General features: G+C 43.1%; 1 protein-coding gene and 1 long non-coding RNA gene across 3 annotated transcripts; one reads left to right on the top strand and one right to left on the bottom strand.

The window, feature by feature from the left end:
- The first annotated feature begins 440 nt into the window (after positions 1-440).
- CHST10 (carbohydrate sulfotransferase 10) lies at positions 441-19,834 on the top strand. 2 transcript variants are annotated; one of them, XM_064438954.1, is made up of 6 exons: positions 441-463; positions 6,725-6,859; positions 9,600-9,697; positions 12,369-12,603; positions 15,275-15,380; positions 17,247-19,834. In XM_064438954.1, exons 2-6 carry the CDS (start codon positions 6,760-6,762, stop codon positions 17,782-17,784), a joined length of 1,077 nt encoding a protein of 358 aa, XP_064295024.1. In that variant the 5' UTR covers positions 441-463; positions 6,725-6,759; the 3' UTR covers positions 17,785-19,834. The 2 variants fall into 2 exon arrangements, with proteins under 2 accessions (XP_064295024.1, XP_064295013.1); XM_064438943.1 differs by lacking the exon at positions 441-463 and adding an exon at positions 495-909.
- Positions 6,854-9,646, bottom strand: LOC135310623 (uncharacterized). Its single transcript, XR_010370696.1, has 3 exons — positions 9,583-9,646; positions 8,537-8,664; positions 6,854-7,200 (listed from the first exon to the last, which is right to left on the bottom strand). It is a non-coding gene; the product is annotated as an uncharacterized LOC135310623 (long non-coding RNA).
- Positions 19,835-27,989: the final 8,155 nt, after the last annotated feature.

Below are 27,989 nucleotides of genomic sequence, written 5' to 3'. Positions count from 1 at the left end.
TTCTGCAGAGTTTAGGAAACACCACCTCAGCACTCTAACACATCCTACAGCTACACACTGCAATACCTCCCCAGAAGTTATTTAAATAGCTCTTAAAAACAGACCCATCACCAGCACCTGGTTTTGAGGTGATTTGTGGGTTTTGGGAGTCCTGCAACCACACAAACCCCGCATTTTCAGCCTTCTTTTTAGGGACCTATTAAAGATATTTTTAACAGTAAAAGAAACACAGGTCTACACTCGTATATGCGCGAGCCCAGCTGAGCGCTGGCTGTGGGCCCCGCCAAGAAGCACCAGCCACCCTGCGAAAACTGGAAGCCACCGAGGGGACCGGGGGGCCGTGGCGGGGAGGCGGGGGCCGCGGCCGGGCCGGGCTGGGCTGGGCGACGAGGTGGGGGCTGAGGCCGGCCCGGTGTAGCACCGCCCTCCTCGCCGGGGGTCGCGCCCGGCCCGCCGGGGCGAGGTGAGGCGAGGCGGGGAGAGGCGGGGAGCGCAGGCCAGCCCACCCCACCCTCCCGCCCCCGGGCGGGCGTGGCGCCGCGTCTCCTCGGAGCCGAGCTGAGCCGCCGCCGCGGCGGCCTTCACCTTCCCCTCCTTCCCGGTGGCGGGGCTGGGGGCGCGGCCGAGGCCGAGGCCTGCCCGCGGCGGGAGGAAATGGAGGCGGTGGCAGGGCCGGGCGGCGGCAGTAGCAGCAGCAGCAGCAGCAGCAGTAGCAGGGGCTGAGTGGGGGCGGGAAGGCGCTGCCGTTGCCTCCGCAGCCGGCCGGGGGTGGGGTGGGATGCAGCGGCGGCAGCACCAGCCGGGGCCGCCTGAGCGGGCCGGCCGCGCTGCCGAGTGAGGCGGGCCCCCGGCAGGAGCGGCGCCCCGCGGCGGGGGGCCGAGGCTGCGGGGAGCGGCGCTGGAGGGCTGGTAAGCCGGGAAAGGGGACGCTGCGAGGGAGGCCTGGTACCCCGGGGCGGGGCCGGGGCTGCGGGGGGAGGCCTGGCGGCCGGCATCCCCGCGGAGAGGCTCCTCCGGCCGGGCGGGCTAGCGGGGAAGGCAGCGGACGCTTCTGGCGTCTGTTGTCTCTACCTGCCGGGGGCGAGGGGAAGCCCGCCCTACTTCTTCCTCGGGAACGGGGAAAGTTTACGCCTGTTTAGCCCCGGTCCGTCCGGGGGGACCCCTCTGTTTTTATCCCCGCCTCGGGTAGTGAGCGGAGCCCTTGGGAAGCCCCGGTGCTGGGGGAAGAGCTGCCGTTCCCGGCTGTGGAGAGCATAGGGTGCCCTGAGGACCTGGGGTCTCGTCGGACAGGGCTCGGGTGTGCTGGGTGGGGAGGCAGGGTGCCGGCCCCGGCGCCCGGAGCTGGGGCGTGCTGAGCCTGCCCCGGGCCCAGGTGGGTTACGCGGCGGTGGCTGGGGCTGCTGCTGCTCCCGTAGCTGGTGTCCCTCCTGCTGACAGGTGAATTGTGCGAGCTCAGGGAGGGCTTCTCTCTCCGGCCGTGGAAGAGGCGATAGGCCTGTTAATGCCGTCGCGGTGGAGGAAAGCCTTAGGAAGGAACTAGCTTTCAGCAGTGCCTATTGTAATGTACGTTACTACATTTAGCTGCACCACCTAACTTACCAAAGGAGCATGTGATTGATTTTACTCCAAAAAGTTTTTTAAAAGCGTAATAAATTGTCCAGATCTCTTAACTCTAAGATAGCACAAAGGAGGCCTTGATGAGAATGGATTAGATATCCCAGCTTGCAGTTGTTTGGCCTTCGCTACCAGTTACATTTCAAATTACATCATTAGTCATGTGCTGATGGGCAAGCAGTTGGTAGTTTGAGACTGCGAGCATGCCACTGTAATTCATGATGCATGCAGGGACTATCCTGCCAAGGAGCCCCTATCCAAGCAGCATAAGCTGCACAGCAGGGGCCGTGCACTGGATTTTAATGTTGTTTCAATCTTCCATGCTTTGTCCTGTTGTTCACATGAAGAACAGCAGTCTTCCCTAAAGTACAAGTGGTTTCTCCAGGGAACACATTACTGGCAGGGCATGGGTCAAGCCTGCCATGCTTTGTGTCCTGATCTTTGGTTCATGCTTGTGTGTATGTGTTTGCGATCCCATTTTTGCTTATGCAAAACCAGCCCCTGGCTGATCTGAGGGTTATGCGACCGTTTGTCTTTGGGGTAAGTAGCCCAGGGAGGGAAGGACAGAGGAATGGGTGGACAGAGGGGTTTGAGGGATCTTGTACTTTTAATAAGCGTAGAATTTCAGTAAGAGGGAGAAGGAGCAACCTGAAAAATCCCTGCTTATTTCATTGTGAGAAAATAGACTAAACCTTTAATGGTTTTCTTGTTTTTTCTACTTGTAAAGGAAAAATATTTTATGAAAGAAGACATAAAAGACACATTTGGAAGCTGAAGGAAACTATTGAAGAGAAAAAACAGAAGCTAGTACATATATTCACTAGAAAATAAGTAACAAGAGAGGCAACAGAAGTGCAGTAAGATTGGAGATATAACAGGAAATCACTATTCTATGTCAAAATGATAAATACTAAAGAAGAAGCTAGAGAAAGGGAAACATCATAACAATGTTATTTTAAAAAATGTTACTAGTCATTGCATTTAAGTGAACATAATGGTTGAGTTACTCCTGTATATAATTTTGAACAGTCCTGCTTCTTGAGGTAGGTAACGAGCTGCTGAAATAGATGTAGTTTTGTTTAGGATGCTAGAAGTGAGTGAGAGTGCCAGTCATTGTAATTACATTATTATGAATCCTCTGGCAAGACTCTTACATCAATGAGTTCGATTGCAGATTTGCTATGTTCAGGAAAAAAAAGGAGTAGACAAAACTGCTTAATATTTTCCTCTCAGCTTTTATGTATTGAGGGGTAATAGTGGTTGTTGTTAGGGATGTGACAGCAATTCTGTCCCCTTTCTGGTCTCAGTGTCCAGTCCTTGAGGTAAGAATTGTACTGCTCAGAGGTGTTTTTGGCTGAAATGTTGTTCTCCTATCCCTGGAGCACAGGATCTGGTAGCAGGGTCCTCTGTGTGCTAACTGCTTTTCAGGTCAGAGCATGTGGAAACTGCTCTCCCTGTGTCATTTAACACAACTTAGAAATCCAATACATAAATTACATAAGGGGATACAGATCAATAATCCTTACTGAATGGTGTGCATCCATCACCATTATAAAAGCGGGCAGACTAGCGGGGATGCTATGAATGTTGGATGCCGTTTCTATGGTTCTTTACGTAGAAGAAATATACCGGGTTAGTGTGCTGGTTTTGGCTGGAGCAGAGTTAATTTTCTCCATAGTAGCTAGTATGGGGCTATGTTTTGGATTTGTGCCAGGAATAGCATTGCTAACACAGAGGTGTTTTCGTTACTGCTGAGCAGGGCTAACAGAGAGTCAAGGCCTTTTCTGCTCCTCACCCCACCCCACCAGCAAGTAGGCTGGGGGTGCACAAGGAGTTGGGAGGGGGCACAGCTGGGACAGCTGACCTCAACTGACCAAAGGGATATCCCACACCATATGATGTCACACTCAGCATATAAAGTTGGGGGAAGAAGAGGGAAAAGGCGGGGTGGGGTGGAAGCATTCAGAGTGATGGCATTTGTCTTCTCAAGTAGCCATTGCATGTGATGGAGCCCTGCTTTCCTGGAGATGTCTGAACACCTGCCTGCCTGTGGGAAGTGGTGCATTAATTCCTTCTTTTGCTTTGTTTGTGCACCTAGTTTTTGCTTTACCTATTAAACTGTCTTTATCTCAACCCACGAATTTTCTCATTTTTACTCTTCTGATTCTGTCCCCCCATCCCACTGGGGGGGAGTGGGCAAGTGGCTGGGTGGTGCTTAGTTGCTGGCTGGGATTAAACCATGACAGTTAGACAGAAGGGTCTGGTCCACACCATTCGTCATGTCTCTGAAAAGCCTGCAGCTGATAGTTAGACAAAGGATTTCCTCCTGCAGAATGTCTTCTGCAAGTTTCTGTCAGTCTGCTGCCTGGAAGACAGGTTAAATTGTATTTCGAATGTTGAATGGTTCCCGTGGTTTTAGCAGAGCTACCCAAAAAGTAAAAATACCGTTGCTACATTTTTGTGTCCTGACATGTATTTTGCATTTTTCTCATTTGTGAGAGTTGGAAAATTTTCCAAAGTATTGGGATGTCTGAAAGCGAAGGTGATAAATGTCAGTGCTCTAAATAGGAGATGGTGGACGTTGTGGCAGACAAAAGTGAGGACCTTTGGAGACCTGGTGGGTTTCAGCATGAATCTTAGGGCAAGTTTAGCACTAGTGCAATGGTAGGATGAGAATAACTTTTGAACTACTTAGCTGGAAAGGGGTCCGTGCTCTAGAATTCACACTGTATTATTTGCCCTTCCTGGCCAGCAGTTTTCTATGTTGAAGAATAACGTGTCTTGGACATTGCATGCTCAGTTGGCAGCTAGGGAATTGCAGCAGAAGATGGGAGAGGACAAACAACTTTATGGAGGTCACAGCACCTGTAATTGTCCAAAAGACAGTTAATGCATCTTTTTACCCAATACAGTGTTTTTAGAAGTACATAAAATGAAATCATAAAAGAAGGGGGGAAAAAAGGACTTCTCGGAAGCCAAACTGAAAAATACTGCACTGAGAAAATAAAAATAGACTTGAACACTGCCATCATAGCTAAAGATTATGAATTTTGATTTTTTAATTTGAGAGATTCTATTCTTCTCCTATCACCCATTCCACATACATCCTTAGGGTCCCAAATCTGTTTTGAACTGCTTGGCTGCGTGCACAGGCTTTCAACACACCCTGAAGATGTTTCACTTCTGTCAGCTACAATGAGAACCCTTCCTGGAGACGTTTGCATTGCTGGAAGGCAAAAGCTAGTTGGAAAAGCAATCAGCACCTGTAGCAGTAGTACTGATGTCACAGGTGGACAAACTGAAACAATGTCAAAACCAGGCTCACTTCTGTTACTGAAGCTTTGTGGGAACAAAAAAGGTGGAATACTGGTACACGACTGAAAAACGTAATGCAAAGTTTGCTTAGAAGTATTAACTAGCATGTTTTTAGCATCCCCATCTGGGAATGAGGGCATCTTTTTTATTCCCTGGCAATTCACTCAAGTGAGTGTATAGAAAGCGTGGTCACAAACCATGCAGATGTGACTCATTGAAGTTGCATGTGGCTACTTTAGGACTGAGTTTGATCCTATTGCTGGTTAAGTGGGTGGTTTTAGTTTTTTGTTCTTCCCGACGCTACAAGCTCAAACCTCACAGGATTGTAGGGAGGATCTCATTGTATGAGATTTTTCTGTTATATCCTCTTTGGTTAAGTGTTCTGAAGCTATGTTATGTGTATCCTCAAAAGGAAGTGTTTGCTTACGTTTGAACTTTCCAGCACCTGAGTTCAGGCCCTTAAGTGTCTTATCTCTCCAGCAAAAACTGAGACAATGGTGCTTTATTTTTGCAGGATAAGTATTCAAGCCTGAGGAGTCTCAGGTTTTGGTAGGTAGGCAGTGATGTTTGCTGTTAGGTTTTATGTTTTGTTTTGTTTTGTTTTTCTTTCTAAAGCTATGGAAACTTATATTTTGCAGTGGGTCTTTCACAGATACTCAGTGTCAGCCTCAGTGCTTCCCTGGGTGCATTGCCCATCAGAACCTGGAAATTCAGCAAAAGATGCAGCTTAAAATTATACATTTCTCTTAATGCATGGGGACTTACATTTTTTGTAATTGGTTTCCTTATATTGCATCTTAACTTTTAACCATAAAAAATAATTTTGTAGGATTACAGTTTCTGAAATCAAGCTAAGAAGTGCTCAGAGCATTCCAGCAAACTTACAAGCTGTGCGAGGTAGGGCAGACACCATGTATTTGTAATACTGTCTAGTACCCTCATCCTCACTCTGCTTGGATTCAGTCAGTACCTGTGGTTTCTTTGTGCATTAAATCTATGGTCTCAGTTGTTTGGGTGATGCTTCCTGTACTCTTGGGGAAGTCCTGTCTGCAAGGCTTGCTTGCTGGGGTGCAGCTACAGGTAGCAGCCACTGCTGCAAGGAAACCCTTTCCACTGCTTATGCGGATAGTGCTTAGCATGGTGGAAATAAAAAAAATCTTCCAGAACCTATGGTTGATACTTCGCTGGGAATAAAAGTGACAAGAGAAAATGAGATGTTAATATATTTAAGTATTTTGTCAGGTTTAGTATTCTGGCTCGGTAGCTTCCAGTTTGTAATTCGTGTAGGCTGGGCAAGGGAGGAGTCCATGTTACATGTCATGAGCCGACTTGGGTTAACTAAGAATACTGTTAATGTTACAGCTTGGCTGATCTGCTGAGTAGCTATCACCGAGGTAGGAGCTTTCTTCATTCTGCCATCCTGTCTTACAATAACCCATCTCGCAAAGTTAAATTGAAAAATAAACTACACTTTAAAAAGATCGTGGATTTTGCTGGTCTGTCTCCCTGAGCAGTCAGAGAGACAGTGCTGCTGCCAGCACAAGTACGGGACTGAGAACGTGTTCGCGGGGGTGAAGGAGTACAGCCTCCATTTGATAGCAACCTGCAGTAACATTGCCTCAGCCTTAACATTGCTTGAAAAAAGAGCCAAACACACAAAAAGTAAGAAGTGAAATCTACTGCTAGGTTTTATGACGCGCATACATATTAGAGTTTTATCATTTTGGTTATAGAAAGTATTTTTCTAAGCTGGAGCAGAAATAATTAATGTGTCAATCTTTCTTCTTTCAAACAGGAAGCAACAACTTCATATGGCTCATATCTGACAACATGCACCACCAGTGGCTGCTGCTAGCTGCATGCTTTTGGGTGATATTCATGTTCATGGTTGCTAGCAAGTTTATCACATTGACTTTTAAAGACCCAGATGGTAAGTTCATCTTCAGCATTTGATGTGAAACAGAAAATTGAATAGTGCTTCACACAAATACTGTTTCTGTGCAAAGTAGTTCTCGGTATGTTACCTCTTCTTCAGTAGGATTGAGAACAGAACAACTACATTTCTAGAAATGACAGCGCTAATATTCAGTTTCTGCTTTTCTTGGTAGAAGTCAGCAAAACTAACATGTCTCTTTTTTTTTTTATGATTAAGAACAGAGGGGATCAGGTTTGGCAGTACTGTCTTGTGAGGTCTGTTTCATCAAATACACTCAGTTTCCGTATCTTGATCTACTAGTAGAAGTCTCATGCAAAACAATGGAGCACAATTACCTGTTTAAAGACAAAGGAGATTCACAAGGAATTAGAGTTAATTTCACACGATGCTAGTTTGTCCTCTTGTCACTGCTTGTCCTGTGGCTGCAGTATTATGTAAAATTTGTGCAAAGTTTTATTTCATTTGCAATGCACTTAGACTTGCCACCTCTGCCCTGCTTCTTGCATTCAGTTTTATCCAATGCTGTTTGACTGGCAAACAGCTTATAGGCTTTTGCTTAGCTTAAGTAGCCCAGACGGTATTAAGCTGATGAGGAACTTAAGCCATCTGATGACACCATACAGCATGCTATACTTTCTGACTGCTGGGGAGCTGCTGTTATAAAGCTATCCTACAGGGAGTTTAGGTTGAAGGTGATGACATGACTTACAGTCCTGAGATCTGTATTTCTGCATCTTCCTAAGATATGCAAAACATATGTCACTTTTGAAGTGCTGACATCACTAGTGCCGTTTGTTTCAAAGACTTTGTAGTGGATAAATACATTAGGTACCTTTTTAAATGGAGATTTATTCAGCAAGTCTTACAGATGAGAACTGTAGGCTAACTTAGCTTTCCTTGGTCCCAGCTGTTTTTGAGCCCTAGTACCTCTGCAAATAAGCTGATCTTATGTTAGGTAGCTAAATATCCAGTATTTCATTCTATGCCAACTCTTGTTTCCCAGCTCAGGTATTCTTTGAATGGTTCTTTCCACGAACATTTGTTGGGAGGATTAAAATGTAGTTTTAAAAAAACAATTACTCTCTCTTTCCTCCCCCCCCCTCTCTACCCACCCCCCAGCTGAATCTTCTTTCCCCTTTGCGTAGTTCTCTGAGCAGAAAAATGTGTAATTTCTTAAGCTTTAGTCCTGCAAAGGCATGACTGTGGTTAAGCTGTATGTATGTGTTGGAGATGCCAGTGTTTGTACTGGGACTAATGAGGGGAAGTAATTTCAATATACCAACAGAATTTTGGAGGAAGTCCCAACACAATGGCCAGTCCTGGAGGAACCCTTCTAGACTTAATAAAATATGGCTTGTAAGAAATTTTCCTTATTTGGATGTGCCTACTTAGCAGCTAGAACAAAACCAGCAGATGCTCAATGAATCAATGTTCTTTTGTTTAAGCCTTTTAATGATGTCTTGGCTGCGTGTGCAATAGGAACTTCTTAATGAGAAGGAGTAAGTTCTGTCCATCGTCTCTCGTAGCATCTGCAGCGATTTACCCAGGGATAATGAAAGGTCGTTTAACTGCTCTTGCACTGAGTCAGATTACTTGGATTTTACAAAATGGTACTGTGAAGTAAGTCTGTGCACAACAATATTTACTGTAGCTGATTGCTTGGATGCTTACATTGTTTTCAGTTTTAACTTGCTTTTCCATGCGTGCCCTTTGAAATTCAGCGTAGGCAAAGTAGAGTACTCCCTTAAGGAAAGGATGTGGCAGTACACATGCTTTCTTGACCATAAAACAGTAAGCCGCTGTGGATGTAAATGAAGAAAGATTATTCATAGAAGAAACTATATGAAGGGAAAAATAGTCCAATGTGGATGGAAATAAATTTTCAGGGAGAAATAATGTTCTTTTTGCTTTGTGGTTAGGGAAAGATGCTTCAGATTGTTTTTGATCTTTCTGTACCGTGTAAGGCAAAGCTACAGTATTGTGTTATTTTTCAGTTTTCTATAGCATACCAATTGCAAAAGATGCAAAGGGTTCTTCCCTTGCATATTTTAATTTGGTCTCAAACTATTAGCTGCCCTAAAATCATTAAAAAAACCCAAGAGTATCAGCTGAGTTTGTTCTTTTGTTGTGGCAGTCTCTAAGGAAGGCCATCAGTCTAGTAATAAAGGAAGAAGGGATCTTGTATTTACTGCTGGTTAGAGGTGTTTACTTAGAGCACCAAAGAAATAAAAGATGGACCTTAACGATACCTTTCTTCTGGTAATGCCAAAGAGTTTACAACTGAAGAAACCTACGTACTAATATGAGGGGAGGAAGAAAACTGATAGATTAAGTTTTTTATTTGGATATGCTGTGGGAAGTTTATTGAAAAATAAAAACCTCAAACTGTCAAGTCCATATAGTTACACTCAATTGTCTACCAGTCGTGATATTTGGATTTATGATTTCTCTGTCTCTTCACACAGTTTGTTTAAAAAAGGCCAAAATAAAAGATAACGGACATGTTTCTTTGATAAAACTCAACTGAAGTTGCATTCAAAGTTCTGAGAGAGTACGTCCTTTAAAATATTCATATTCTGTCTCACGTCTTGTCTAGTACCTTCCCATTTGGAAACAAAGCCTAATGTTTTGTAAGTTTAATACAGAAAGGGATGTTCAGTTGTGTGAGTTGTAAAGCAGAAATATTTGCCTTCCCCCACCTTCTGTAATGCTCTTACCTCTCTTCCTCCTTTAGGGTACGGTGCCAAGCAAGAGCCATTGATACTGACAGCTGTGACAGAAGTGGAGGAGGTACATGTGCCAGAGGAAAAACATTGGCCTGAAGAATTCCAGGTGCATACTGTTGAGATAAGGGTTACATGTATTAAAGAGTGGGAGAAAATAAGAGATTAAATAAGGGCTTCCTGTTGTTAAAAGGAATTGCTAGACAGGAATTATTTATTCAGACTGTTCTGTTTAGGTAGAGCCAACAGAATTAATGTTAGCTTCACAAAGCTAGTTTGTTATGGTAACCTGCTGTCTTGTTTCATCTGAATGATTCAACTTAATGTGTTTCCATTTCTAGGAGAAAATCATTACAGTACTCCTTTATTGAGTCAGGACAGTCATTTTTTTGCTAGCCTTTTTAATATAATGGCCCGATTTTGGATTACTTGTATTCTGCCTTGCCGTAGCCATCAGGTTTGTGGTTCTTGAGGGCAAGCCTGTGTCTTGTCTATTCTCTTAGTTCTCTGCCCAGTCTCTCTGATTCTTTTTACCAGTCTCCATTTCTTTTCATGTTTTTTGCTTTTTGTGCTTCACATCTCGGCGTTTTTCCAAAGTAGAACACGAACACAATGGTATTCAATGCCAGTTGATCCGTTGGATGCATAGTTATGTGCTTTTAGCAATAAAGCAGAACAAATGTGGTACCTGCTAATTTACAGGGAAACTGAAAATCCCTAATGCAAATGTAAATTTGAGACTAGTTGCACAGTGGGCTAAGGCCAATTTTTTTTACACTGGTTACATAAGTCACCTTATGTTTAGTGTATTTCTGTGATGCAGCACGGAAGGTAGGTTTCTGAATAATCATGATGATTTTTGTTTTCATATGTAAACAAATGAAATTTGTTATCCTCAAAATACTTGGGAGGAACACTTTGTTCAGTGGAAGGCTGGCAGATCTGTGTAGTGAGTTTTACTATCTTCCTTTACTTGTGTGGAAGAAGACAATAAGGTTTCTGGAACTAAAACTATTCCCTTTTAACTTTCTGACAGCATGAAATGCAGAACAATAATATTAATCCTGGTTGTATGTAAGAGGAATTGTTTTGACAGATAAGCAATCTGTCAGGCTGTTCAGAATACATTCTGACCAGGGATTATTGGAGAAGAGTAACAAAAGGAAAAAGTAGAATGAGATTTTTTTCCTCATGGAGGATTGAAACATATAGAAAATCCATTCATTTTTCATATGTAGCTTGGACACTGTACCTAAAATAATAGAATCACAGAATAGTTTGGGTTGGAAGGGACCTTTGAAGATCATCTAGTCCAACCTCCCTGCCATGGGCAGGGACATCTTTCACTAGATCGGGTTGCTCAAAGCCCTGTCCGGCCTGACCTTGAACACTTCCAGGGATGGGGCATCCACAGCTTCTCTGGGCAACCTGTTCCCGTGTCTTGCCACCCTCATAGTGAAGAATTTCTTTCTTATATCTAGTCTAAATCTACCCTCTTTTAGTTGAAAACCATTATTCCTTGTCCTTACACTACAGGCCCTGGCGAAGTCTGTCTCTGTCTTTCTTATAAGCCCCCTGTAAGCATTGAAAGGCCACAGTAAGGTCTCCCTGGAGCCTTCTCTCCTCCAGGCTGAACAACCCCAACTCGCTCAGCCTTTCTTCGTAGGAGAGGTCTTCCAGCCCTCTGGTCATTTTTGTGACCCTCCTCTGGACCTGCTCCAACAGGTCTTTCCTGTACTGAGGACTCCAGAGCTGGACGTAGTACTCCAAAGTGGAGTAGAGGGGGAGAATCACCTCCTTCGACTTGCTGGCCATGGTTTGGGGTTTTTTGTTTGTTTTCTTTTATGCAGCCCACAGTACGGTTGGCTTTCTGGGCTGCGAGCACACATTGCTGGCACATATCCAATTTTTCATTCATCAGTACCTCCAAGTCCTTCTCTGCAGGCTGCTTTTAATCAACACATCCTCTAGCCTGTACTGATATTGGGGGTTGCCAACTGTGTAAATTGGACAGTGGAAGGGGGAAGATCTGTTGGCAGAAATTTACAACTTCTCATCACCTGTTATTCAGACAAGCTCCTTTTTCCTCTCTCCCCACTAACTATGAGGCAGAGGTGCTTGCGGTTCCTGTTGTAGTCTCAGAAAAATGAGTAATATCAAACAGTTAATCCATTTTTGTTGAGAGGAATCCTGCCTACTTCTCTCGTTTGACACAGTAAGCACTGATGCTCGTTGTGTGAATTTTTGTGCAGTTAATTTTGTTGCCGCTTGGATAAGCAGAAATACTGAATCCCTACAGGTGCTAGAAAACAACTAAAAACTTTTATTCTAAATTCTTCTTTCCCATCCAGGTGAGTCAGCATCCCTAAGCCCCATCTTCTCAGAGATCAAAGCTTAATTTCTGTTGAAATTCCTGTCCCAACTGGTCAGAGCTTTCTTATTTGCTGATGAAGCTTTGTGGGATTTCCAATATTTGGTCAAGGCATCTTGTATCCACATAGATATGACCCTGCTGCTCTGTAGTGGACTTAAATTGTTGTATGGAGAAGCTCTTACTACTGTCTACTACTACGTAATGACTTAAGAGTCAAGCAAACATGTACAGCAGCAGCACAGGAAGGAAACTGTGCTACTCCTTTAGTCAATACATAGCAATGTTTTAATCATGAATCTGGGAGTCATGAGGATACACAGTTTGAGGATTTTTATACGTTAGGATTTGATCTGAAAACTAAATTCTTGCACTTTTGTTTTTTCTTTTCCCTCTGCATTTCATAAAGCCAACTGGAAAAGCTTTTTCTGGAAATCTGATCCGCCAACCCCTGGTTCATATGGAAAGACTTGAGCTTCTCAGGAATGTCTGCAGAGACACTGCATTGAAAAATCTCTCTCACACTGCAGTTTCCAAATTCGTCTTGGACCGAATATTTGTGTGTGACAAGCACAAGATCCTGTTTTGTCAGACGCCAAAAGTGGGCAACACTCAGTGGAAAAAAGTCTTGATCGTTTTAAATGGTATCTACTCTGGTGTGGGTGTGTGGGTTTCTTTGAGGAGGAGGAAAGAACAGAATTGGTCCAACTGGGAAAACACAAAAATGGATTGTTTCTGCTTTTCTGTACACTGCTACTTAATTTCAGCCTTTCCTTCTTCAGCATTGCTTCTAGTCCTTTCAAAATATCTCTTTTAAAGAAACTACACCTGCTCTTTCTGTGAAAATAAATATTGTTATTACTTGGCTCAAAAGTGATGTGAGTCATGAGAAAGTACCCATATGCATGTGGTAGGTAGACTGGTTATCTTTGAAGGGGTGGCACTAATTTATAGAATTTGAAACAAGTAAATTATAAGGTATCCCAATTCCCTAAGAATAATATAAAATTTCTGACTTGAGGCCACTGACTTTTAACTAGGGTTTTCTTAGCCATGAAGAAAGCTAGTTAAAACTTGGCAGCTGCTATTGGTCTGTACTGCTGAAACCTTGTGTATGTGCTGTCAGTGAGCCATCACAGGAGTTAGGAAGATTCTGAGGTGCTTGAGGCAATAGTTTGGTCAACAAAGGTATGTTATAAAAGACTGTAAAAGAAGGAGTAGAAGGACTAGTGTGTTTGAGTAATGATCTACAAGGTGAACGCTGCCTGTCTATATGTAGCCTACCCATCCTCTTCTAGTAACCTGGTATGCCAATAAAAATAACTCATTTCCTCAGGTTTTCTATTGTACCACTACCTGCACACATAAACTTAATCGTATTTAACAAAACACACCTTTGTTTAGCATGAGACCCTCTTGCCTGTCTATGCACCAGGGCTGTGAATTTGCTGCATATAGTTAGGTCAGTTGAGGTCCTTCTGTGGTTTTGCAGGTGGCATAGCTCACCAAGATGTGGGCAAAACCTGAACATGGTAAACCCAGCTTGCTTGTTTGAAGCACCCTGTGAATGGACAGAACTCTGCATTTCTCTTGTTATGTTTTTCTTTACCTTGTGTGAGCTAATCTGCACACTGGGAAGGAACAGTCGCAAATTGGGAAAAGAACTGTGTGTCTGAGCAAAACTTTTGTAGCAAGGAGTATGTCTTTAAAAACTTTAATATTATTTTGAATTTTGATAATGGATGAGAGCTGAAAATCCAGGGAAGAATATTCATGTGCATAGGCATGGGCATGTGTCTTAAATACATATTAAAACTACACTACAAGAAAGTACTAAATATGAAACCATATGAGTGCATTAGAAGGACCTGCACTTACCAAAATTTAACAGATAACATGCAAAGAGTAGCTCAGGACAGGCAGAGATGTATTGGCTGTATTGAGTGGATGATCTCTCAGTTCTTACCAGCAGGGAACCTTCCACCTTGGGCTTCCTAGTTCTGGCATGTTGGATAAGGGTAGAAAATCATGGCTGTGTAAACACTGGTCTCTTCTGCCGTGAGCTGCCAGTGTACTAGAATCTGCTGATGAAGACTGCCACTGCAGTTGACCTAACTTTTTCCTCTTTGGGTAGTTCCATCAGGCAGGACTGATACTCGAGGGGGAATACTTTACATCTAAATACCTATGTGGTATTTGGAGGTTTGGGATGGAGAAACTCAGATGTGGCACTGTTGGGGAGCTAACTCTCCTACTGCTTGTACCAAGTCTCTGCTCTGGATGAATGCAAGGTTTCAGTTTCTGAGACTGTCTAATCTAACATCTGTTGTCCACATGAATTCACCTAAAGTACCAAAAAACATAATTAGAAAACTGAAATTAATAAAATACAGTCCACCCCCCCACCCCCACCCCACCCCCCAAAAAAAAAACCACAAAACAACCCAGAAAACTAAGAAGGTGAGTGGTGTGGATTATTCACTGCAGTCTGGAACAGAGAAGGCCATAGAGGCTTTCACCTAAAGAGCTTGTTTTGTAGCACCCTGTTCTTGTTGCAGGTTGGTACCCTGAAATGATGCTGTTGTGTGAAGGCTTACTCCTAAAGCCCAAGGGGCCCACATGAGATATTTCTCAAGGTCATAAAAACTTCCAGGATCAGGATCTTAAAATAAATGCATCAGAATTTAGTGACATTATTTTTCTTGTCAGCTTATGTGATTGCAAAAATGAATAACTGGAGGCTTTCTATTGTTAATTTTAGTGCTTTTTAATCTGTGTAGTACTGTATGATTGGATTTTTTGTTTCAGCACAGCATAGCCATTAAAATAACTTCACGGATCCTGACAGCAAAGTGCCTTTGTGTTGAAGCAGTTCCAAAAGCAGCCCACAGCGTTTATTTTTTGGTGGTGGTAGAAACTCAGCCAAAAAGCTGGTTCCTTCTTTGGAGTTAATCCTCAGTCTTTCTCCATTTGTATATGTGGGCAGGGGGAAAGAGAATGGGGACTCTGAGGTGAGGAGTTATAGGCTTAGACATAATTGCTGATGAAATTTGCGTAATGTGCTTTTCTGAGAGTTTCGAGGCCTTTTGGTCTTGGACCTTGATGTCACATACCCTAAAGAATTTTAACAGTTTTCAGCTTTGCAGTCAGAATCTCTCATCGTTTAACAGTTTTAAACATAGTAACCATAAATGCTAAAAATACAGAAAAGAGAAAGATAAAACAAAAAGCTGTCAGCCAAAGGCACACATGCTTGCTTTTGTTCACTTTTTTCCTCCTTGAAAGATTCACTTGCTCTCTGTTTTATTTGTCTAGGCGCATTTTCTTCCATAGAAGAGATCCCAGAAAATATTGTACATGATCATGAGAAGAATGGCCTTCCACGCTTGTCCTCCTTCAGTGACTCTGAAATTAAAAAACGGTAAGAGGTGGCTTCCCAGGGGTGTGGGAGGGGTTTGGAGTCAGTGGTGTTATGGACAATCAAGAGTACCGTTGAAGTCTACTTCTGGAATTGAGGACAACGGGATTTCTGCTCCAGCACTTGTGTTATGGCACTGCTCTGCTATTCTCACAGATGTTGCTGTGACTATCTCCTTACTGGCTTTGAACAAGAACACCAGTGTAATTGGTGATATAGTTAGGTGAGCCAACCAACTTCCTCTGGATATAGAGTTTCTCTAGTTCAGTGTCACGTAGTTGACCTTCAGAAGGGAAGGTTTAGTTGGAACGTCCACCCTGATGAGTTGCATAGTGAATCTTACTGCCTACATGTAAGATTGTCATTCAGGCAGTTTTACTTGTTGGGATTGAACTTGATGAGTTTAAAACGTTAGTGCTCCTTAGCGTGAGAGTATTGTCCATTCAGCTGAACCACTATAGCTTCCTGTTTGGGTGCTTCTGATTCTTCTCAGAGCAGAACAAATACTTCTCTGCAGTAGAGCCTTCTAAATTACTTTGGCTAGATTTTTGACTGTGTCTGCCTTCATGTCTACTAGAGCCTATGCCATATATAATCCCTGTAAGGGGTGGCAGCATGGAGAGAACAGGACATAAGATGACAGCGGACGCTTGCAAGCTTGTGCTGGTGTGGTTTTTGTGTATATTAAGCCATTCTGAAGAGTCAGCCCCTTATATGTGTGATGTCAGCTATCAGTAGAGCTTAGTCCGAGGTTTGTTGCATTCAACAGTACAAGTGCCTGTGGAAACGGGCTCATTTGATGGTGTTGATATTGTGCAAAAGAAAATACTGTCACCACAAAAATGTGGATCCGTTCACCCTCACTGTGAACAGCCCTGCATAGAAAGTAACTGTTTACCTGAGGAGTGAGCCATAGCTAGGGTATTTGAAGTTGAATGCCATTATGATTTGGGTTGGGTTGTTGCAGACAGCCCACCACAGAAGCTGTGCTGGAGATGCACACCATGGGTTTGGTTGGGAATTGTGAAATAACTCATCAGAGAGTTTAGGTGTGGAGAGAGGGATGGTGTGGATCTGTTGATCTAGTTTGCTGACATCGAGCCCTGCCTAGTTAGGAGTAAGTCAGGAGAACCTGAAGACTGATCTGAGTTCCTGCTGAGGCTGGAAAGAGTCCATCCACTTATTTCAGTGGGGATCGGGCTCTAAATCTCCTTTCTCAGCTATTTACTGAAATAAACGTTGTTTTCAATTTACTCCTCCTACAGATAATTTCAGACTACAGAATATTACAGTTCAGTGGTATCACAACAAAATGTGAAATTCTGTTGAAAACTCTGGTCTCAAAAACTGTTCTTGGCCATTATTGAAAGCATGACAAAACGTCAAAGTACCAGATTTTCTTTTTTCACTTAAGTCAGTGATTTGTCTAACTACCTGCCAGTGAAAAATGCAGCCCTCTGTATACATTGAGCTGCACCAAGACACTTTTTCCATGTCTTTGTGTATTTTGCTTCTTGAGCTTGACCACATGGAGCTTTCAGCGTCTTTTCAGCATCTTTCGTCTCCTGCTTATATGGATTGAGATAAAGTAAGCTCCTCCAGTTTGAATAAAATGTGAAAACTAGGATGAACTATTTCCACGTTGTACACTATATCCAAAAACTGTTAGTAAAAAGGCAGAAATTGTATTTTTAGTCCTATTCATTATAATATTGGTAGACTACGCCAGTGCTGTAAGATTCATATTGCTGTGTCTGTGGTCAGAGTTTATGTACATTTTGTAAGTTTTTGCTAAAAACACTTTAAACACTTTGCTAAACGCTTTCCTTAATTGTTTTATTTCTTTTTTTTTTTTCTTGCTCTGTTTAGACTGAATTTATACTTCAAGTTTTTTATTGTTAGAGATCCGTTTGAAAGACTTATTTCTGCATTTAAGGACAAGTTTGTGCACAATCCTCGGTTTGAACCTTGGTACCGGCATGAAATTGCTCCTGGCATCATTCGTAAATATAGAAAGAATCGCACAGAGACCAAAGGGCTGCAGTTTGAGGATTTTGTGCGCTATCTGGGTGACCCTAACCACCGATGGCTGGATGTTCAGTTTGGTGACCACATCATTCATTGGGTAACATATGTGGAACTTTGCGCCCCCTGTGAAATCACGTATAGTGTGATTGGACACCATGAAACCCTGGAGGACGATGCGCCGTATATCTTGAAAGCAGCTGGCATAGACCATCTGGTATCATACCCCACGATTCCACCAGGCATAACAGTCTACAACAAAACAAAAGTAGAGAGATATTTTTCAGGAATTAGCAAGAGAGACATAAGACGCCTCTACGCACGGTTTGAAGGTGATTTTAAACTCTTTGGTTATCGGGAGCCAGATTTCTTGCTTAACTGACACCTAGGATGAGCTCTGAAGAAGTGTCTCATGGATTGCTCTACACCTGCGTGAATGCCAGCTGCAACACTGACAGAGCTGAGAATGACCATTTGTTTTCTAGCTTTTGATGTTGCTCCATTTTTCAGTAAAGTACTTGTCATATGAAGAGAAGGGGCTTACAGTTGTTTACTGACCATGTTTTCCATATGTGACGTTGCAATCTGTTAGGAATGAAGTCTCTGTTATGTCAAATACAGAGTTCCACTTCTCCCCTCTTTCCTCCGGGGAAAAAAAGAGGGAGACTGAATGAGTGATGATCTTCCCCTCCCTCTCCCAGACAGAATGCCATTTTTAAAATGTGGTGAAGTATTTATAAAGGTGGCAATTTCACTGAGGTTAACTCTGACATGTGGGTGTACTTGATGATTCATGCTCATGAGAAAGGCACAGTCTCCCATGGGCTTTAAAAATGAGAGGCCAGTACAAGACTAAAAATTGATTAAATGCTTCACAAGTAAAATCACCTAGGTTCTGTCATGTGGCTGCTATAACAACAGTAATGCTGATCTAATCCCATTTTTGTTTGTTACAAAATGAACCTAATTAGACAGAAGCTTTAGGGGTGTTAAAGGGACTGGTTCCAGAGCCCAGTTGTCTTTGTATTTTTGTCGAGTGTTTACTGTACTTATGACTGGTCTATTGAGCCTCATAATTCTACTTCTGATTTTCAAAATATTGTTTAACTCCTGGCTATGTAAGTTATCCAAAAACACCAGATGCAAATGGAGCATAAAAGAAATAAGAAACTGCTAGGGCAACTTTAAGGAAAATTAATGTAAAAGAAAGTAATAATTGTATTTTCAGGGACACAGAAAGCCATGGGATGCTCTCTAAATATCACACAATTTAACTTTTGTCTTCTAACAGTTAAGATTAATGAAGAAGCCACAAAAGCAGGATGTCATATGAAAGAGCTGCTAGTTTCTTGGATTAATGATCTACCTTTTTCTTATATCCCGCCTTGCTCAATGTTCAGTACCTCAGAGAACAGAAAATTTACCCCCCTCTGAAAATTCATCTCCCTACTGCTAAAGGAGACAGGATGAATCCCTGTTTTTTCCAGTGATTCACTGCCATGGTGCCCCGACTCAAAAATGCTCAACATTTGTGTTACCAGTGGGGTGAGTTAGCAACTTGTCAGGAGTTTCAACATCACTTAAATGTGTGTACACATCTTATGCATTCAAAAAAGAAAAACAGAACTGAGCGGATGCAGCCGTCATATTTGCCTGTGCTTGCATTGTGTCTCATGAAGAGCAGTCTCTTGTTTGTGATCACCAGCAATAAAGATCAGTGTGCTGCCACCTCATCCCACAGGCCATGGGAGAGAGACCATGGATCCGAAATACAGGAATTGCTCTGTCACAGTGAGCATGTGAACTGTCTTTTTTTTTAAAACCTTAGTCCTAAAAGATTAATTTTCAGATTAGTATAATGTTGCTGGCTAGAAATGCTAATGATGGCCAGTGCTATGGAGTCTGCTCTTAAATCCAGCCACAGTATGTTCTTGATAGCTTCCTGTGTCAACACAAGGAAGCACCTTGCATTTGTGAAAAAGGAAAGCTGTGCCAAGCTGACACGTGCTGCTACCCACAAAAAGGAAGCCCCGTTGTAGCTGGAAATGATTTCAGAAAGATCTCAACATACTAATTGAAATAAGGGAGAATCATTAACTGGGCATCATTAGCAAGAGAATAGTCCAAGGTGGCAGAGCTGGAAGGTGGGATTTTTTTCAATTTTTTTTTTTTAAAAAACCCAATTACAGTGCCCTAACTTGTTAGTTCTTAACCCATGATAAAAAGATGTTAACAGCTCCAGGTTCTTCTGTGGTTTTATTAATACGGGAACTTAGCAAAATGTACTGTTAAATGCATTTTGGAGCTAATGACCTGATTGATTACCTCTCTGCCAATTTAAAATGTAACAGTGAATAATGTATAGTAAATTCAGGCCTTAAAGTTTAATTCTAATAAAGATAAAATAGAATTGTTTTCCTCTGAAAGCATAAGCTCCTGATCACGCAGAATGCCAATGTTTCGTTTTGGTTTTCTTGGTGAATTACTTAATGTATCAATTGCTTAAAAATTGCCAGGTGAAAAGTGCTACGTAAAGAATTAAGTAATAATATTTTTTTCTAATAGCTTTCTCTGAGTTGTCTCAGGCATCTGATAGCAAATGCGAACAGAGCTATGGACTGACATAGGCAGAGGTGTGTACTGTTCTCCCAGCTCCGTGCTCCTACACTTTTCAGGCTGGGCCTGGAACACTGGTAATCATTTCTTCAATACAAACACAAAGTTTGTCCTTTCAATGATACCCTCCAGAGCTATATTTTCTTTCTGGAAGCGTGGGTTTTTTCCTCACATGGCTGAAGTAATGATGGTGTGATTTTGGCATGACTCTTGCAGAAACTTGGATACCATGGAAGCCCTTGGCAAGGCATGGTAGGGTTCTTTTTATGTCGGTCCAGTGCAGGTAGGGTAGTCAGAGCACACGGAGTCGGGAGGAGGCTCTTGCCATGCCTTGTTATGATGAATTAAATGTTTCTGGTTTTATTTTAGCTTAATTGTACTCTATAAAAGGCCTTTACAAATTTAGTCCCGGTGGCATGCATGAACGTCATTCGGCTGTTTGGATGTCATTTGCATACCACTTTCAAACTGCAGGTGGTATTTATGTCATATTTTGGGAACTGCTGGCCCAGATTGTTACTTCTCTTTTCTTATTGTTGTTACAGCTTCAGAAAACAAGCTCACAACCTTACTTTGTGCATCTCTGTCTCTTTCTGTTGTCTCTCCTCAGCAGCTTTTGAATCCTTTGGCCCATTTTAACCACATTTTACAGAGGAAAGTCGAGCTCTTAGGGATAGTGAGTTGCAGTAATCTTGAAAATAGGAGAGAAAATGTTCTTTGAACATCACAGAATCCATGCTGTATGTTAGCTTTAGGGAAAGTACAGACAGGAATCTGAGTTTTACTGTTTCTGCTCAATTTGGAGCTCCTTGTTTCTCATGAACTCGCTTCCCTGGTGCTCTGATACTGGCCCCTGAACTTGGCTAACAAAGGCAAAAATAATGAATTAAAATGTATTCCATGGGTCTGTTATATTCACATTCTTTATAAAATTGAGGATGCTTCTAGACATCAGCTGACTGGGGTTTTTTTGAGGTCTTGGGTTGTTTTGGGGTTTTTTTGTCTTGTGAAAATGGATCCAGAATTCTCTTGCTTGTGAACGAACATTAAGGAAAATGCCTGTCCCATTTTAACTTCAGCACACGGTGCATTATCACTGGTATGCTTTCTGGTTACGTGCTGTGAAGATGTTTTTCTGTAGTTAAAAATGTGTCAGTTTTTTATCTTGGGAACTGTTCCTTCAAAGAAGTAGCAATTCAATAATGCCCTGAAAATACATATTTTTTGCAGATGAGAATGTTGTTTTCCTATTCATGCTCAGGTGCTGCCCTGTTTGTACTGAGGGTAACGGCCCCCTGCTGCTACTGCTAGTCTCTCCTCAGATCAAGGCAGCTATCAGACAGCTCTGGCTTTTGTGTAACATTACTTTTTCCTTGAGGTGTTAATAACTTGTTAGCTCAGAAAGGCACCTTTGATCTTATCTGTGCTCCAGAAAGTTTACTAAGAAGAGTGATTATATAGGGATTGCTTAAGCTTGTTTTCTCAGATGAAAAAGGATGTCCTGTCAGTGTATCTGCATGTATCTGATATCCCTTAATTGACAGAGAGGGTGAATGGTCTTTCTGCTTAATGGCCTTATTGTGATTTACACTAAGTCCCCATCCTGTTATTATGGCAATGTGAAGGGACCTGGAAGGAGGTGTAAATTCAACGTGTGCTTACTTTAAATGTGAGGGTATAAAGGAAACTAGGCACGGGAGCTGGGCCCTGAAGATTTATCGTGGCTAGTTGCTTGTTACGTGTCATCTGCTGAGGCTGGCGCAGCTTCTTTGTGGCCTGTGCTTGAGAAGATTTATGCAAGGTAGAAAGAGGCTTGTGGGTGGTGGAAAATTCCCTTTCAGCCTAAGTTAGCTGTGCATGTTCCTGGGCTGCTGCTGTGAGGAAAGCTTTAGAAGGAAATGATCCTGTTAGCGGCAAAGCGTGCAGTGCTCGGGCTGGCGAGTGCAGAGTGCCTGCCTCCTGGAGGAGGAGTGAGTTCAGCTCGCACTGATGTGTGCAGCTGACTCTGGTGCTGCCTTGTATAAATCCCTGTTTTTGTGCGTTTAATGCAGTTGTGGGCAGCTGAGCTGCCATCTTGCTTTCCTGTGTGTGGCAGTAGCTTGAGGTGCCTCATCTTATCCCCACCAGAGCAGCTTTGAAAGGCCTGCAGTTTTGCTGTGCAGTAGGAGACATTTCCCTTATGAAGCGAGCGGCATCAGGCCTGCAGCCATGCAGCTGGTGATAACAGGCTGGTGTGTGTAAGCACAGAAATGGTGCTGTTTGGGGCTAGCTACTGTAAAATTATCATTTTTCCCTTATAATCCAGGAAGGAGTGAAAGGGGAAAAGATGTGTGTGAGCTTTGTGTCATAAAAAGGAGCTGCACTGATAGAAATTCCATACTGGTAAACCCAGGGCAGGCAATGCCTGGGAGAGCAACGCTGAAAAAAGCCGAGGGCAGTCACTTTAAAGCCCCCAGAGATGCTGGACTCTGTGTGGAAGGAAAGTTGCTGAAGCTTTTTATGGGAGGTGTTAGAGGAGCAAGCGTGCTCCCCCATATGGTGTGTGTGCATGCCAGAGGAGCAGCTGCTAATGGGACAGCATGCACATGGCAGGCTGAAAGCATGAAGCATCTGCTGCGGGTGTCTGTTTGAAATCACAGAAAGTGGGGAGAAAAAAAAAAGTGGAAAGGAAGTAATGAAGTAGTAATATTGAAGGTTGCACACCTGGAAGTGCAGTACCCACCCTAACTACCAGAAATACATTGACCGCCTTGGATGTGTACAAGTCACTTCCGAGCCGTTTGTGGGATAAAAGCTAATCTGCAAATAGGAGGGTAAAAGCAGGCCATAGGGCATCTGTATGCACTCTGGAAAGCAAATTAATACTGAGAACCCAGCCAAGGCTCTCGATCGTGCCTAAGTAAATAGATCTCATCTAGGAAAAATGTATAGCTACGCTGGAAGCATACAAGGAGAAGAAAAAGCTCTTGTGGAATAACTAGCTTTTTCGACAACTACGTGTTATGCACCTACTGCGATTTAAGAAGTAGGAACATTTAGTCTTGTAGATCTTTTTTTCCTCCTGTCTACAGCCTTTCTGCTTTATTCAGTTTTCTTTCCCATGTCCTGAGATGTCTTTGGATGATACACCGCACTATGACCCATCACTCTTCTCTTGTCAGAAGGCTATAGGAAATACAAAATGTCCTCCATGATTTTGAGGAACACAAAGAGAAAAATCAGCGAGTTGTTATCGGTGACGAATGACTTGCCATGACTGAAACATCAAGATTGCATGAGCTACTTCTTAGATGTTTCATGTGTTGGTCAGGAATTCACTTACAGAAAAATTATCGCTGTTCTGTTCTGTATTTGGCATCTTTGTTCTTATGCTTTGAATGGCTTCCAGTAAGGTTTTACAGCAAGTAAAATTAGAAATCTGCCATACCGCAAAGCTTCACTTTGGATCCACCTATTTTACTCTCATTCTACTTTAAGCATTTTGTAAAGAGTCAACTCTTTGCACTTTCTCGGTTTCCTCAGTTCCTGACTGTTCTTTGCAATGCTGTGCTGTTTGTACTTGTGAAAAGGCAGCGAAGAAGAAGACTCAGCAAAGACCCTGGAGAGAACGGGACTCCAAAGTGGACTTTTATTCATATGCCTCTGTCCACTTCACAAGCTTCTTTCATCTGCCGCTATCTGTTTTCCTTTCATTATATTTTCAGTAACTCTTTGCTGTAAAACCCATTGCGATATCTATTTATGGTTAAAATTACAGATCTAGAAACATGTGAGAGGAAAGGTATTAGGAGCAGAGTTGCAGCAAGAAAGAAAGAAAAGCAGCACGAGGAAGGAGCTTCCACGCTTCCTTTCACAGTTCCACCCCATTCGCTCTGTTTTGTACACTCGTTTGGCTGCTTTTAGGACCTAGATTCTTGGCCTTTTGGCTAAGGTCGAGTGTAGTGTGTAGCGTAGGTGGGTTTCCTGTTGGTGTCTTGGTTGCATGTACGTATGTGCTTGCTATTCTCTGGTATCGTCAGGATAGGTTCTCCTAGGCTCGACCTTTGTCCCATCAAGCATTACAGAACTGCATGGCAAAGATGGAGCAAAGGTGTTGTTTCCTTGCTTTCTAAGCAGTGGCAGTGTGTTGCTTTACTCCCCTTGACTACTAGACAGTATAAACATAATTTCATTTTTCTGGAAGCTGACTGGTGATGATAACATTGCTTTAATCGGCTTTTAATCTCAGCACACCGTTTTAAATACATCTCTCTGAGAGCAAGGTACTGCAGTAAATTGTAATTGGGTTTTGTGGGTTTAGAGTTGACTTAATAGGTTATTGGAAATGCCATTCTGATGGAAAACAACTTACGTGCATTACTGCTATCTCCATGTAGGCGTCTGTTATATGATTGCTTGCCAGTCAGAGAAAAATCACTTCATTAGATAGTGATACTATTTTATGGTAATCCGCTTACTGATGGATTTGTGGCTTAAAATACAGCATGGTTGATTTGCTTTGTGCATTCCTCTCCTGTTCTGAAGTAGTATTGGCAGAGTTTTCCTGCTTCTGTTATTTTGGGGCTTCTCTCCTGCAGCTTCTGGTTGGAACTGATGCAGGTTTAAACACTTCGCATTGGAAACTATGTAACTGACCTGTAGGTATGCCAAAAGGGGACAGTGTGAAGGCTTTAATGAAGAACTATGAGCCAGCAGCATAACGTGGCTGTGAGAAAGCTACCACCTGATTCTGCATGCATCCAGCTAAATATTTCCAATAATGGCCAATAAATATGAGTATGGGGACTAAAGCTGTGGAGAGACCTCGCCTTGATCCCATTTCCAGTTCTCATCAGCTCTGATCGGGAGGATCTAGCAGAGATGCAGGGAGGAGCTGATGGCGTTTGAGTGGACCGAAGATCCCACCTTCCAGGCAGTGAGCAGAACTTGTTCATCTAAGAGAGAAGAAGGGGTGTAACTGCTGTCTAAACCTGCATGGGGGAAATGAAGGAGTGGGAGAAGCTTATATCCAGAGAAGGAGAGGAGCCAGAAGACAGTGGAGTCACAAAGACAAACTCGTCTGACTTGACCAGGAGCCAGCTGAGGCTGGAAACTGGGAGGAGGTTTCCTACCTTGAGGCTCTGTCACCATTTTGGTGTATATAAAGGAAGCAAAATATAATACTAGGCTGGTATGCCACTGTCTGTTAAAGCAGGCCTTGACCTCATGTCCCAGCTGATCCTTCAGGTCCCATCTCTTAGCCCAGTGAGCCGTGGCTGCGAGCACAGCAGAGCAGGGCTGGTGTGCAAGCGTTGAGTGATGCAACTGGAGAAGGATCTGCAGAGGCAGGTGGGGCCAATCTCACATAGCCACATATATCCAGCCCAGTCTTGTATGCCAAGAGATGGGCTATACCTGGGGAGCTGTTGCCATCTACTGCCTCCATATCTTCTTTAGTGGATGTTAATCATATTTGGAGATGATAGAAGAAATGTCAAATCTTGCAAGGAGCCAGGAGTGCAGAGTTAATTCCCCGACTTTGTTTCTTTAGTGGAAATCTTATCTTCCCCCTGCCCATGTTTGAGTTGGATGTCTGACACAAACAGAAGTGACTTGGTAGGAAACAAGAGGGAAGGCAAAGGGTATCATAGAGTGACTTCCTCATTTAAAGTTTTTGGGATCCCTGGCCCCTCTCCCTTCCTAATCCAAGGGAGAGGATGAGCAGGACGCTGAAACTAGATGACTTCTCCAATTCTAGGTATCTCATCTCTAACTGACCAGACTGACTGAACTGTCGGCGTGGCACAGTGCATGCAGACATCCGTGCAGTGTCATTACTCGGGAGGACTCTACAAGGCATCGCCACTGCAGGCTCTGCCGATCCTGCTCAAACAGGTATCGCCTCCTGAAAATGAATCTTGAAGCTTCAATCCACCTCTGCTTCCTCATCCCCGAAGGGGAGAATAACAAGCACTTTCTGCAGAGGGGAACTGCCATCCTCAGACATGAAGAAGCAGTTGCTGGGGGGACGATATACCGAATAGGCTTTATTGATGACTGTGTCCTGTAAACAAAACTTTTCCTATGAGGCTGGGAGTATTGAATATATTTGTAACATGTTTAGAGAAGGTGAGAAGTTCCTGTAGGAGATAGAGCAGGAATAAAATATTAATGGCTCTACTATCAGCAGATACCTTTAAACAGCAATCGTAACCTCTGGGTTCAATCACGCAGAGTGAACTGAACATGTAGGTTGCCAGTGCTTACGGCTACTGCAGATTATGCTGAATATGTCAGGAGCTTAATTTGATGCATTATTTTAATTTTGCACTGACACATAAACAATCAGAGATGTATGGGTTTTGCAGTCAGTGCAGCAACCTAATGCTCCGGACTGCAAGTGATACTTTCATTAGCCACCTGAAACTTAAATGTAGTTGAGGGCTTTCTTTGTAATATATTATTCTGAAGCACATTGAGTCTGCTAGGCACTTCGCTTGAGCTAAAGGCACAGAAAGACTTAGTGTATCCTCTGCTCTACCTGAGAGGGCGGGCACGGGTGAGAGTTGGGGAGCCTGGGGTTTCATGGGGTTACTCGAGTTTTGCTTTGCTTAACACCTGTGTTACTTGAGGTGAGTTCTGCAAGTGTGACTGGATCATAGAGCACCTCATCTTCAGCTTGAAGTAGCTAACAAGCCGTTTCGGGCATTTGGCTGAGGTGGTTTGTTTTACAGGATGTACAGCTGATAGTTCCAACTGCAATTAGGTCTCCTAAATGCTTTCTTTATAAATCTCTGGCTTTGCTTACTTCTAATTTTGCTGACTGTTTCTAAGAGCTAAAATGGTTATGCTGTTTCTGGGAATACACTTCAGGAAAATTACTTAGACTGTGTTGTGCCCTTGATGGGAAATAAATCTTGGTGTGCTACACTGATCTCTTGGCTGGGATGAAGGACTTAAAGCTCAGTGAGAAGGTGAAGTCATTCTGTTTGAAATGTGCCTTTTGCTGTTTGTGTGATAGAACCACTGGGGAAATGCCAAATCTTTGAAGAATTCAGGCCACACAAACTGGGAAAAGCCCTATAGCTGCATGGATAAATTATTCATAAAGAGTATGACCTATCCCAGCCTGTGAATGGTGAAGATGGCTCTTCCATCAGTCACTGCTCATCTCTGCAACAGCCTGCTGCAGCCTCAGGTGCTAGACCTGAGAGTGGGCCACTGGGGACTAGAGGGGCAAGGATAATTTGGGGGGAATCTGGGCTAGAGGCATGGTTAAGGAGACTGGACACTTCAGGAATGCTTGGGTAGGAAGAGTAATAGAACTGAGGTCCAACAAGGTGGGAGACAGGAGAAGCAAGGGATTGACAGAGCAAGAGAAGGCTTGCACTAAGGGCCTGTGAAGGATGCTGGGGCTGATGGGACTTGCTTTGCTCTTTACCTTTTTTTTTTTTTTTTGCCTATGTCTAGAAATTTACATTCAGGAAGTGCTGAGTTTGCAACAGCTGGTACTGAAGTCTGGGAAATGCCAAAATTAGGGACTTCCCCCGGCCCTTCTGGCCCACACTTCTTAGCGTAGGAGTTATTCTTGTTACATTGTCACATGCTATTTTTTTCACAATGAATGAGACATGAATTCTGTACTGGAGAGATGGGTGCTCCTGCCTTGAGCGAGGTCTTGAAGAAGAGTAAGATGCCAGTGATTCTGTTTTGTTATTTCCTGCAATATATAGAAGGTGGGGACTGAGGGATGGGAGAACTGCATGAAGAAAAAAAGATAATCTTACAACGTCAGCAGTGGACACAAAAGTTTTGCGTGATGCTAATTGTGTCATCTAACCCTGACTTCTCACAAGTGGTCGCTGGCAACAGGTTCCTCATTCTCTGACCGCAAGCCTTGAGATATGACTTGCACAAGTCCTGTTTGTTCACAGCTGTGAATGAAGTCAGTCAAGGCTGCAGTCTGAATATAATATTAAATCAGGTTTTAGG

This window comes from Phalacrocorax carbo, chromosome 1, assembly GCF_963921805.1.
Source record: "Phalacrocorax carbo chromosome 1, bPhaCar2.1, whole genome shotgun sequence".
Taxonomy (NCBI): domain Eukaryota; kingdom Metazoa; phylum Chordata; class Aves; order Suliformes; family Phalacrocoracidae; genus Phalacrocorax; species Phalacrocorax carbo.
This window is presented reverse-complemented; position numbering and strand designations above follow the sequence as displayed.

What these genes read in the sequence shown, in the direction of transcription:
- CHST10 (XM_064438954.1), top strand. Translation starts at nt 6,760, where the DNA reads ATGCACCACCAGTGGCTGCTGCTAGCTGCATGCTTTTGGGTGATATTC. An exon ending in ATTGGCCTGAAGAATTCCAG is followed by an intron (nt 9,698 to 12,368) that starts GTGCATACTGTT and finishes CATTTCATAAAG; the next exon opens with CCAACTGGAAAAGCTTTTTC. An exon ending in GACTCTGAAATTAAAAAACG is followed by an intron (nt 15,381 to 17,246) that starts GTAAGAGGTGGC and finishes TGCTCTGTTTAG; the next exon opens with ACTGAATTTATACTTCAAGT.